Source organism: Perna viridis, chromosome 10 (assembly GCF_037379345.1).
Source record: "Perna viridis isolate PV_CMFRI_1.1 ecotype Kerala chromosome 10, ASM3737934v1, whole genome shotgun sequence".
Lineage (NCBI taxonomy): Eukaryota > Metazoa > Mollusca > Bivalvia > Mytilida > Mytilidae > Perna > Perna viridis.
The window spans coordinates 9188350-9201415 of record NC_142454.1 but is presented as its reverse complement, the minus strand read 5'-3'; the positions used below and the strand labels follow the sequence as shown (position 1 = coordinate 9201415).

At 31.9% G+C, this 13066-nt stretch overlaps 1 protein-coding gene across 1 annotated transcript; it reads right to left on the bottom strand.

Annotated features, from left to right (window-relative positions):
• Window positions 1–2284: 2284 nt before the first annotated feature.
• On the bottom strand, window positions 2285–13053 carry LOC148604430 (zeta-sarcoglycan-like). Its single transcript, XM_088547824.1, has 8 exons — window positions 12929–13053; window positions 9462–9644; window positions 8794–8895; window positions 7720–7807; window positions 7035–7154; window positions 6180–6255; window positions 5360–5480; window positions 2285–4996 (listed from the first exon to the last, which is right to left on the bottom strand). The coding sequence occupies exons 2-8, from the start codon at window positions 9627–9629 to the stop codon at window positions 4826–4828; spliced, it is 846 nt and encodes a 281-aa protein (XP_088403950.1). The 5' UTR covers window positions 9630–9644; window positions 12929–13053; the 3' UTR covers window positions 2285–4825.
• Between the last annotated feature and the right edge of the window lie 13 nt (window positions 13054–13066).

The window sequence follows — 13066 nt, the reverse complement described above, 5'->3', positions numbered from 1 at the left end:
CGTCAACACAGCAGCCCAGCCGCTAGTTCGACCTACTCTGACGGAGTTCTTCGGTCAGGTATCCCGAAGGCTGGGCTCCGCTCATCAAGTATGGCATAATTCATCGCGATTATTTGAGAAATGACTTTCAATGACTAGCTAGGAAACAATTGTGATCCTATGTATAGAAAGCAATTGTAGATTGAATGGGAGGGTGTAGGGGGTTTGGCATCCCTCCTTTTTATTGGGAAATTCGTCTTTTCCATGCCAGAACCACGGCTAGCACCCCTCCTATTCAAAGTATCTGGATCCAACCATGTAAAGCCTAATTTGCCACACACAAGCGCATGTGAGTTCACGATCATCTAAAATAAATCAGTATAGACAGTCAATCCTATGTAAACAGCTTTTGTCGCAAAAATATTAGATTCGTTTGAAGCCTTATAGAGATCGTCTTTGTAAGAGCTTTCGTTATTGTTTGGTATAACAAGGATACATGAATTATTTTATATATGTATGTTTTAGTCTGAATATATTTATAGTTTCAAAATGATTTATTTTTCTGTCATTGAATGCAGATCACCTGAATTTTAATTTCTCGGTAGGAGAGTAGTGTTTTGGATTTAATAAGATGACATCTACATACATGTATCTTTTGTGAAATGTTCTCTGTATTTTTTGTTTTCATGAATGTGGATCAAAATTATACCCTTTTCGCATTTCAATTTGAAATATAAACAAACTCTGCATTGTTTTTTTCTATTATTCAATGTATATCATCCTTATATAATTTAATGTGGACTGCTTCTACAATAGTTTCTGGTATCATTGGATCATCAATCATCTTTGTTTATCATACAGTATAGTAAAACATGAATTAAGTTGCACGTGTAGTCGTGCTAGAGACATCCACATTCATACAAGAAGTTGGTGGTGTATAGCTATCGAAATCACTTACAATGTACGCTCCATCTACAAAAAGCCACACACCAAATTCAAAATCAGTCCATTAATTGGAGGCCCAGATAAATAAAACAACTATAAATCATTGAGATGGAATTCATCTCTGTGCTCTCCGCCGTGGCATTTAAGCCATATACGAAAAACACAGGAATTTGGTCTTTAGGTCAAAGTAAAGGTACATGTAAAAGGCCACTTTCAATGGACGACACACCATTTATACCCACATAAAGATATCAAAAGCCTACATAGAAAGAGAAGAAATTTACAGCCCGGACACGATCGCGAGTTTGTAACGGACAGAGTGATCACTATACGGCGTTCGCCACCTTTCGTGGCAGGATCCTGATTATTATAGTTTTCTCATAATCATTCCATACAGTAGTCCCATAAAACAGGAAGTTCACGTTGTACAGCAATGAAACTTGCTTACAGCCTACGTCTTATCAATATAAGGCAACACGCCAAACTTGAGATCAATCCATTCATTGGAAGCCGAGATTTTTCACTTTCATGAATTCCATATAGTGAAAAATGGCTAAGTCCAATGAAACAGCTGGAAGCAACCAAAATGCCCCAACTATATAAAGCAACACATCAAATTGGAAATTAATACATTCATTGGTAGCTAAGATTTTTATGACGAAAATTTTCCTTATCATTTCATATACCCCTGGTATAGTGGAAAATGGCAAGTCCCACGTTTTCATCTCTCTTGCTCAGTGTGCATTAAATACTGTGATGGCATAACTTTTTGGTCTGGAGCTGGCATGTCAGTAAACTGGTAGTAGTCCTCAGTTTGTGCATTAGTGTAAAGTATAATTATTTCTGTTCCTTTCCCAAAGCAGGAATTTCAGGCTTCTGTACCTATTGTTTCCTTTCACTTTTAGTTTACTTTTATGTTGCTGAGTAATGAAAGCAACTATTGCTATGTACCTGTGTAACAATGTTGTCTTGGGGCCAGATGCAGCCTTCCCTGTGGTGTGAGGGTTTCCTTGTTATTCATTTAAGACCCATGGGTGGCCTTGAGCTGACATTTTATGTCCTGGTGGGGTTGTCTTCTCTTTGACAAATACACCATACACATTGTTGTCACCTCTGTAGCAGGTTTTTAAAATTTATATTTTATGTAGATCACATCTTTTATCATAACTGAAGATAACATATGTTTGAGTTTTGGTGTTACACTGTATTAAACTTTCAAGTGGATCATATTTTCCACAATGTTTCTGACTATCATAAACCACCTCTTCCTGGGTCTAGGTTTCTGAAGTTCACCTGTCTTAAAACCATGTGGATCAGAAAATAATTTTCTTTTCCCATTCATCATTTACAAGCCATAAAATAATTATAAAATATATTTAATTTACAAGGTTTTAAATAGTACTGGACGGAATTTACTAAAAGATACTAAAAGACACAAAAATACTGTAAGACTAAAAAACAACTATGCGCAAAAACAATGTAAATTAGGATATGAGGTACTAAACAACTTAATAGCTACAGTACACCCAAAGAGTGTAGATTCTCAAACTCACAGTTCAGAGTCGCTTTTCGGAGTGACTCCAGGAAATTCCCAAAAAAAGCCATAAAAATCCTGGAGTGATCTTGGCATACTTCCTCCTAAAGGAAATAAAATACTCACAGCTGGGAGTTTTTTACTGTCCTGTTTATCCTTTCAAGTACCACCTACATCCTGTCTTATATGTCAGTTGAACATGATTACAATACACAAGGTAATAGAATATTCCGAAATACTCCCAAAAAGGCAATAAAATGCTCCCAGATGGGAGAAATCACTTGGAGGATTTTAGGAGTGGACTCTATAAAACTCTTGTGATCCACTGGACACCAAAATAAAAGTAAGAGAATCCTCCCTCTCTGGGTGTACTCTAAAAACATAAACTTCTAAGTCTGTTATACAGTCACATAAATATACAAACTTTCACTATTTTTTCAAATATGACAGTTAATAGAAAGTTATTTCTTATGTTTGTAAGTTAGGCACCATTACTATTATTATGTTATAAAGTTTCCTTGTAAAAAATGTTTTCTTAAACAATAATAAATCATATTTCTATGAATGTTTTCTTTGAACTTCATTCACAACACTACAAGAACTTAGTTTCTATCTAACCTTAGCTAGGAAATCTATATACAGGGGTTGAAAACTGATCATGTCCAAAACTGAACTACTAATCAGAAAGGTATCACATTAATGAAGATTATTATCCTAAATTTAACTATTTGATCATGATATTCAGTATTGAGTAGAGACTATTCACTTCAGAATTTAATGAACTGGGGGAAATGCAAACATTTATTCTTATGAATCCAAATTCATTATTAATAAGTGAGATGACCAAGCACATTACATGACAATAACTAGCTTGATTTGCTATTTTAGAAGTGTTTTTTTTTTAAGACATGATTAAAATGAATTGATGTTTTAGGATATAAACTAATATGATGTTACAGCATGCCTACTTATTTCCTAAATGCATATATCACTTCTGAAATGTGGCTCATCCAACCAAACATTTTTCAGCCATTCATATTTTAGAGCTCCTACACATATAAGATGTTGTTCATGCTCTGTCCTTCTTAACCAACCTTCAAAAATCACAGAAATCCTAGCTTCTATGGTATTTTAAGATATTGAGATAGTATTTTATGATACTATATCTACTAATAACAGGGTTCCACTCCCTTTACTAGAAAACCACTGTGACAATATTCATTAGGTTATAAACAGATTGAAGAGGTTACAGTTGCAAGATCTGGCAAATACTGCCCCTTAAATTGGGAAAATTTATGTTATATTAATCTTTAATTCTAATAATGCCTCCCCAAAACCTGAAAGCCTCCATCCGACCCTGGTTTATCTACAAAATTCTAAAGTACATGTATAATAATATGAAAGAACATTTAAAAACAATCTTCAGTTCTTACAATTTAGTTGACTATATGAACATGATAAGTACAGTATATGTTTAAAAAAAATCAAACATTGAAACACTTTCAAATATCAGGACTTTGCAAATTGTTGATCATGTTTAGGATGCTGAAGTATTTGAAAGCCATAGGGTAAGGTCTTAACTAGCAATTTTGATCCCTGATAAAAAGTAATAAGCCATGTTTTCAAAAAAAGTACAATAATATCTTTAAAACTCTTTTCTAATTTTAATAAGTGCACATAATACAAAATCTAATTTAACAAAAATCAATGGACAAATGGAAGCCTCTGTATAAAAAGCTGATATGTAGAACCTATTAGACATCAACAATGTAAATCATACAGAAATATACTATTCATTATGTGTGGATATTAAAATAGCACCATAAAATACCAACTAGCACCAAACTTTACAAACTTTATCATACACTTGCAAGTATAAGCAAAAATAAAATCATATAAAATATTGCACAGAGAACATATCATCTGTTTCCCTTTCTATCTGCCATTAAGGCTTGTAAGTCTTGTGATTTATGGTAACAGTGAGCTAAAGAGAATGGACCCCTAACTCTTAATTCAAAAACATAGGCTGTGGTTGTTTTTAGAATAAAGTATTATGAGTAGCCTCATCAACCAAAACCACGTCTAGGTAAGTACAAAGATAAAAATGACACTTAACTATTTATACACTAAATGATTGGAAATAACACAAAATAAAAAATTATGAGTATTATACTTCATATTGATGTACCTGGAATTAGCAATCTAAACACTAAACTGGTCTTAGGTTTTGAATGCTATCAAAAGTGAAATTACAAGACTTACAAGCACTTTTCTAAAATATCACCTGAGAACAAAAGGCAGGTACCATTAACAAATATTCATTTTAGCCAAATCACACCATCATTTGCTGTTAAAACAATTATCTCATCATTTACAAACAGTATCCGAGGCAGCACAGCTTGCACTTGGTCGTGACAGAAATAATTTCCCCGTGTCACATATACACAATTCATACACAGTACCACTGTATTTACCACCACTCTGGGCACTGCTTACTTGTAACTTCTTTATATAGTAGTTTTCTGCACCCATGTAAATCTAATTAAGAAAAAATATGTGTCAACTAAATTTGGCAAAAATGGCAATTTATACTTCTAATGTAAATGAAATGACAGGAAATAGCACCTTGTAAGTGATTTTCATCAGAGGTAAAACTAACCATTTTTACCACACTTTGTACATGTTTAATGATACACTCTTTAAAATAAAGTATTCTTAAGTTGTTTGCAGAGGATTGGCAAGTATTATTTGATAATCTATTGAAATATGTGGAAAGAGGTTTAAAAACTAAATTTGAGTTTCGAAAAAATAAAGCTTGTCAATATTTTTAAAAATCTTTATGGGAAAGATTGTATTATTTAAGTTTAGATGTTAGTGAATAGATTGGAGATCAATACTCACATGTTTATCAGTAATAAAACTGAGTCTGTCAGCACTTTTAACCAGCACTCTGCCTGCTGGGGCAGAAACCACTATCCCCTTCTCTCCTAACACATGTAATTGTGTACTAAGAGCTTCAACTCTAAAGAACAAACAAGACCTTATATGTAATCTTTTTCAAATACAACTCTTAAAATGAACTAGCAAGAGCTTACATGTGATGTTGTACAAAAAAACCTTGTTCAATTAACTTTTTTAAAACAAGATAACATTTGAGAAAAAAAAAAAGAACAAAACAAATGTGAGCAAAGCTTACTACATGCATGTGATATCCCTCAGTTCCCTCCTCCACATACATGTAAGACACCTAAAAAGTCATTCAGATGGAAATGAAAAATAGGATGTAAACAAAGGCAAGCTTCATTAGATTCCATTCTGTGGTTTCAGAGGATTGCTAATTAGAAGGTGCCCCCTCCCTTCGTCAATGAATGACAGTCTATGTTTTAGATCAGGAAACCATAACAGTTATTAATATGGAAATGCAAAATAGGAGCTGCACATTGACATCATTTGATGAAGTATACAAGATTCATCAAATTCCATCCAGTGGTTTCAGAAGAGATGTGCAGAGAAACTAGGGAAAGCATGATCATTATGTACATCTCCAGCTTTTAAGGGGGGATCATAATATAATTATAAAATAAAATGTTATTGACTTTAAGGTCAAAGCTCAAGATAATACACTCAACATTAAAACTATCAAAGTGCCATTGACAACTGACCAACAAGATTTTTCTAAGGACCTAAAAACATTTTTTTTTCAATTCTAAAAGCACATTACCTCAAAGGTTCAGCTACTGGTCCTCTAACATTTGGTGTTGCTATGGAACCAGTCACATGAACTTTAGATGTTGAACCTGTAGAGAAATAAAAAATTGCATGGTTGAAGATTTCGTACATCAAAAGTTTCATTATTATCATTTTCTTCAATAAATAAAACATAGTTGTTTCTTTTGGTCTTCTAACCTATGAACTTTACACAATTAAAAAGTAAGGTATTATATAAGTACCTACAACTACAGATATATTAAGAATTAAACACAACTGAGGGTGCAAAACAGAGAAAACTCATACACCAACAAGAGAGATTTAAAGTTCTCTTACAAGGCGGATCAGCTAAGTTAGATATATATCAAAATCTTATCTGAAGGTTTCTTTAAATTTTCTAGTATAACATTTGCCTGGAAAGGCTAAGATTGTTATTGCTTTTAAAAATAATAATGAGATATCTATGTCAATTTTAGAATGTTATTCATTTGTACTTACAAAACATTATGAAACCACAGTGACCTCACAAATACACAATGCATGTATCATGTTTTATCTAACCCATGGGATATACATGTCACATGAATGAAAATATCATGAAGATCAGTAATCTATGTCCAATGACGAGTTGAAATACTACATACAACATACAGTGGTTATATAATCTTGTTACAAACCTCTCTGAGACTGACAATCAAGATATGGTAAAATAAGAAAGAGATGTACTTCTTTTATAATGTACTCTGTTCTTTTAAACATTTTTTTATGTAACAGCAAATGTGTGTTAAGACTCAATAAATTTTGCATTTTCGGTTTCTTGTCAGTAATTCAAATAAAAATAAACTTTTGATAACATAAAAAGACATACCTGTAAAAGTAACATCTGTATTGCCAAAGTTAACACCCATGTCTGATACTTTCAGTTTTGTCACACCTCTACCATTCCTCACTTCAAACATTTCAGACTGAGATACAACTGTCTTGTTTGCTATAATAAAAATGAAAGTTACATTTTTTAAACTATAAAAAAAATAATGAAATATGGACTTCTCTATTGAATCTGAATAGAAAAAGTTCAAACTTCAACCTAAATGCTGCATGTACATCAGATTAAGTTGCTGTTAAACAGAACCAAACTTCACTTGCTGTACCTGACAGCAAATTGGAATCTAAGAAATATTCTCATAGCATAAAGAAGTAGCATAAAAAATTACAGTATATATTTTGATAAATTTTACCATGCTTACTAAATCCAAGGCCAGTAAGACATGTACCATCTAATATCAGTGAAGCAGAATGATTCTTAACCTTGATTTGTAAGCCATCAAGATGTACAAATGTATCCTAACTGATTCTAAAAAAAAACCTGAACTCATTAAAAAAAAATGATTTAGAAAAAGTTCCACAAAACTGTTGTGTATAGACAGAAAGGCAGGCAAGGTTATAACTACAAGCCCAGAGCTGCTTAGTTTCAGTGCATTTGTTCAAATTTTTAGCACCTACACAACATTTTATTGTTTCTATTAGCAGTATGATAGTTTTATATACAGTACCTATGGTGAAAGTGTTGGTTATTTCATCATCTTTGTTTCGAGCTCGTATATGTACACCTCTGCTGGAATCAATTTTCAGTGGTTCATTCTAAAAATCAGAAATGAAAATTCATGTACGGACTTTATGTAGTAGGCCAGAGCTTTTATTACCATGCAGAATGTTTTTCACGACTTTGATTGAAGCATGAATGACTTAAAGATGGCATATAAACATGGGATATATCTTTTTGTGTTGTCTTAAGTCTTGTGGTCTTGATCTAGTTACATTAGGGATACTGCATTGATACCTCAGGACTGTTCCAGTAAAACATATGAGGCAATTTTATTCTTTGTATATGTGTTCTGGTCTCTTGACAAAATATACAGTTCTATACAAAACACCAACAGAACTTCTATTGGTGGCTCCCCCTGGTGAAAAAGTGTCTTCCCTGGGTACCACATATCTTTTATTGGAACAGCCCTAAAAGAACATGTATGTAAAATGTATCTGATTTATGTGGGAAAAAAATCATTTTCAGGCTTCCATTGAAAAGAGGTCATACTAGAATGCATGTAAAAAACCCACAAAATTCATGAAATTTTTAATTCTAATTCTGAAACAGTTACAGCCCACATAACGAGTCTTACTGTGTCATTCAGTTGTTGCCCTTTTGAAACAAGAGATTGTATATGAAAAGTTACAAGTAGCATTCTCCATTTGGTTGATTTTAAGAAGGAGATAAATGTATGACTTTCTTCAAAATACAGATCTTTCACATAAAAGTATAAAATTAAGCAAAATATGGTGTATGACATATGTAATCATGGTTTGTTGGGTGGATTTATCAGCACCTTGTATCACCGCTATCATTGACTATGTCTGAATTATATATTAGATTGGTTCTTAACAGCTGGATAAGGCTTCTATTTACGCTACATCACACAGTAGCATTTAGAAGATTCTGTAGTTTGATGTTGTATCAACAAAAATGTATTCAAAATTAGTCTTTTTGTCTACCTAAGGTCCAGTAAGTTCTGACAGAAATCCTTTAAAGTAACCTCTTCAACGATTCACCAACCTGATAAAACACTCACCTGTATTGATTTAATACTTTCTGTGTATAGGGAATTTATAAACTCTACTTCCCCGTCAACTTTCAGTCCATCTGATGTAAATTTCACATTTTTCATTCCATCCTATTAATAAAAATCTTTGTAAATCCAGAAATTATTGCATACATTTTTGGGTTATTAATATACAATGTACAAATGTACAAGTACAAAAATGTATATACATGTACTGTATTCGCAAATACTAAGGTACTTTTATTGTTAAGTATAACTTATTTTCTTTTCATGTTTGTAATAAGGGTAAAAAGTTGTACAACATACATATGTATATCAAAATAAAGAAAATTTAATTCAAGCTTCTTAAATAATGGAGCCACTTTAAAATAGCTATTTGTAATTGATAATGTCACAGATTGGTAGCTTTATTCTCCTCGTGCAATGCAAATTTGAATATATTCAACACCTTTTTGGTTGCTTTTTTGTTACAAATAATTTGGTGCAAAAAAAGTACACAGTAATAGATATTACTCATCCTGACAATTTAAGCTATTGAGATTCACATTATTCATTTGCATTACAAAATAAATACATGTACCAAAGAAAAGAAAACTACAAACTGCCTTTTCCAATTAGCGTGTACATGTTGTTTTCACAAGCCTGACATGCTGATTTCAATTCTGATTGATACTCACTACATTAAAATTCAATACTCTCAGTATCCACACCAACAGAGCCAGATTAAGAACTGTCATTATTGTCAACAGTAATATGAAGCTATACAAACATCTTTTTCTCCAGCCATAGATTCCTATTGGCTGCTGTCTCTCCTCAGCTTCTCTCTCAGCCTGGGTCTCATCCATGTTCCTCTCCTTTTACTACAATTAATTGAACATAAAACTTTATCAAATTTTCCAAGGAAAGCAGTCATAAAGATACCAAAACAAATAATAACAGAAATCACTTTACATTTACTTAACAGTAAGAAGATTACTGTTCCTACATTATTATATGCAGAGATGGAATAATTGTTATTGTAACCATTTATCAGCTGTAACTGATTACATTTCTTCAAGTAATCATTGTAATCATTAATCAGCCAAAAATCTTATTACATGTAATTCAATTTAATCAATTACTTTTCAAAATACCCTGAAATTCTGATTACTTTATGATTACATTACGATTACAATGGAAATATTAAAACCTCAAATGGTATTTATGGATAATGCATTATGTCAACAACAAAAAAAGTAAAATGATTGTTAATCATTCAATGATTCTTTGTGTAAATTGTTCTTTTGTTTTTTCTTCATTTTTTGTGAAGATATTACAAAATGTTATTTCAATACCAACGAGTAAATAAAAACCTAATTATTCTAATGAAAAATGAGCTATCAAAAGATTCTATACAATTGTTCATATAAATTTGATAAGAAGTACAAAAGTTAAACCGAAATGCATTATGGCTATTTTCTTTTATATTCAAATATTCCTAAGGGTATAACTGTATATGAATCAAGTGCAATGGTTCTTAAAAATTCAAGTGAAAGTCACAATTTGTTATATTGAACTTGTATATATTTTATAGATCTGTGTGGTGAAGGTTGATGTTCTACTATACTTTAAAAAAACATATGTAATATCACCTGTTATTAATTCCAAAAAAATTAAGGCCTTATGAATATGAATAACATAAACAAATGTTCCAAACCTTTCAATTAATTCATAATTATTTGCAAATTCATCATAATCAGGGGTAATCATGATTACTTGCCAATGCAATCATTAATTCAATCAATTAATTTCAGAAATGCTGTAATCACTGATTTAATACATCATACATTTGACAAAGTAATTGTAATTTAATCAATTACACTGAAAGTAATCAGACCCATCCCTGATTATAAATAAGTGCATAATTTGTATTAACATGTTACGTTTGACATTTTCATGACATTTTATTTAGGTTTGTAAATGACCATCCCTCAATTATTGGTAAAAAGGTAATTATTCCAAGGTCTGACAAGAAATGGCACTGGAATTTCTGTCAGACAAGACCAAGCCCATATTTCAAACAAAACATTAAACAGATAAACAAAATTTTCCTCACAAAAATGAGCTACCATATTACAATTTTCATTGATAAAATCTGAAATAAAATTTTGGTGCAATAATTGCAGGGCTCATTATTTTTTAGACCTTGTAAGGAATGTCCCTGTAAACTGTAGTTGAGTTATACACATAGAACGACTTATTACTGTGGTACTAAGAAAGTTTGTCTTCATTAATAAAATTAGAAAAGATTTTGAATGAAATGTTGATCCTCATTGGATACAGAGTTCATCAACATTATTAGTCAAAGAACCAACATGGCCATTTTTTAATATTTTTTAAGCCAAAGCTAAAACCTAGGATTGAATTTTATACATTCACATATCATCTAAAATGTTATGTTTTATGAATTCAGTAGCAACACCACAGTGTGGCCACAAAAACCTGTCATGCAATCTTATCAACACTACCTTAAATGTCAAAGCATTCTTAATACAACATACATGTAGATTTTCATTGCTGATTTTGTGTATGTCTACTATGTAATATAAACCACTGATGGCGCAAATAGGTCACTCGATGTCCTTTTGATTTCAGAAAACTGAAATCTTAGGGAACCATGTTAAATGTAAGCTTACTTATGAACTTAAAAGATTAATTTGTTAACACACAGGTGCAGATTTGACTGGAAATTAAAAATTGTTTATATAAGAAGAAAAGGCAGGAACTTATCGAAAATGCAAATATGGCTAAAGTTTTTTGGTATTTTTTGTTTATCATTTAAGACTTAAAAAAATCTGTCTTGTGACACAAATAATATTGCCATCCAAGAAAGTAGTTTAAAAACATTGCATCTGTAAAACATACCACAGAATTAAGTATGTTGCTTGCTCTTAAATGCATAGATATTTGTCTAAAAATTCATCATACCGACACTTGTGAAACTTTCGTCCAGGCAAAACACTACATTGTACATCAGGGTACACTGAAGCTTCAGAAATATTAAAAACACAGGTACACAAACCGTTTAAAAAACATCTGTTATTTTTCAAAGTTGGATCTTGATAAAACCCTGCAATCTACCCGGAACCCTGATCAGTCCTTCCAATAATTTTACGAATATTTGGAATTCCTTTGCCATCTCTCACTTATTACTGATGGAAAATTCCTAAACAAATCTGGCAAAATGATAAATGGCATGAAATTTAATTTGTTGAAAAGGGAACATGACAACTTTGCTTTGGACTTGGCTCACACTCAAGGCCATTGCCTTTCTCATTCTAAGTTGTTTGAGTATACAGTATATATTATAAGATTGTAAGTAGGGTCTAAAATGTGTATCCCATACCCATACCAACTTTTCCCCATACCCAAATACTATTATGCCAATTTCTTCATCATTACTTGATACATGAACATGTATTTCCACCTGCAAGTTGGTACACAAGTACAAAATGGCATGATGGCTAGGCTAGAATAGATGATTTTTAAGATGTTGTTGGTAAAATTTTATTTTATTCGATTTTCTGCTTTTAAAAGGTGCAAGTTGTGTAACCCAAAATGCATGTACCCAAGACTGGTAATTTGTTATCTGTACAATTTAAATGCACATTTGACATTTGAGCATCATAATATTGTCAAAATATTCATTGACCATAAATTAAAATCCCATTAGACTCTGTTTATAAGCCTATCTTTATCATTTTGTCACCATTCTTTGCTGGTAAGGGGACTGACGCTAGGTACATACAGAATACTAACCCAAACATTTCTTTCTTATAATAAACTTATATTAATATCAAATCTTTCAAAACTTCACCCGAAGTCTTTAAAGATTTTAGACCTTTTGAAATCAGAATACGGATCAAACAAGAAATATTAGAAAAAAAGTACATCATTTTCTTCACTATCAATCAATTGAAACGGGCTTAAGTTTTAAACGTGCGGTAATATTGAATATTGTATCTCCCATAAATTTTCTGGACGACCTCAGTCTCAGACAACTGTTGAAAATCGCATGTAGACAGTATTGAGTAGATAATTTGGGAATGAATATGATAGAGACAAATTTACAGATCATTTAATTTCTACAAAACTACGTATGTACCATTTGGTAATAACTTGACATATATACACCCTTCGCTATAGTTTTAAGTTGTTGATGCTCTCTTTTCTGCAGCAGCAACTACTTTCATGCTCTTAAGAAACTTCCGCTGATTGGATAAACCAAACTGACCAATGGGGC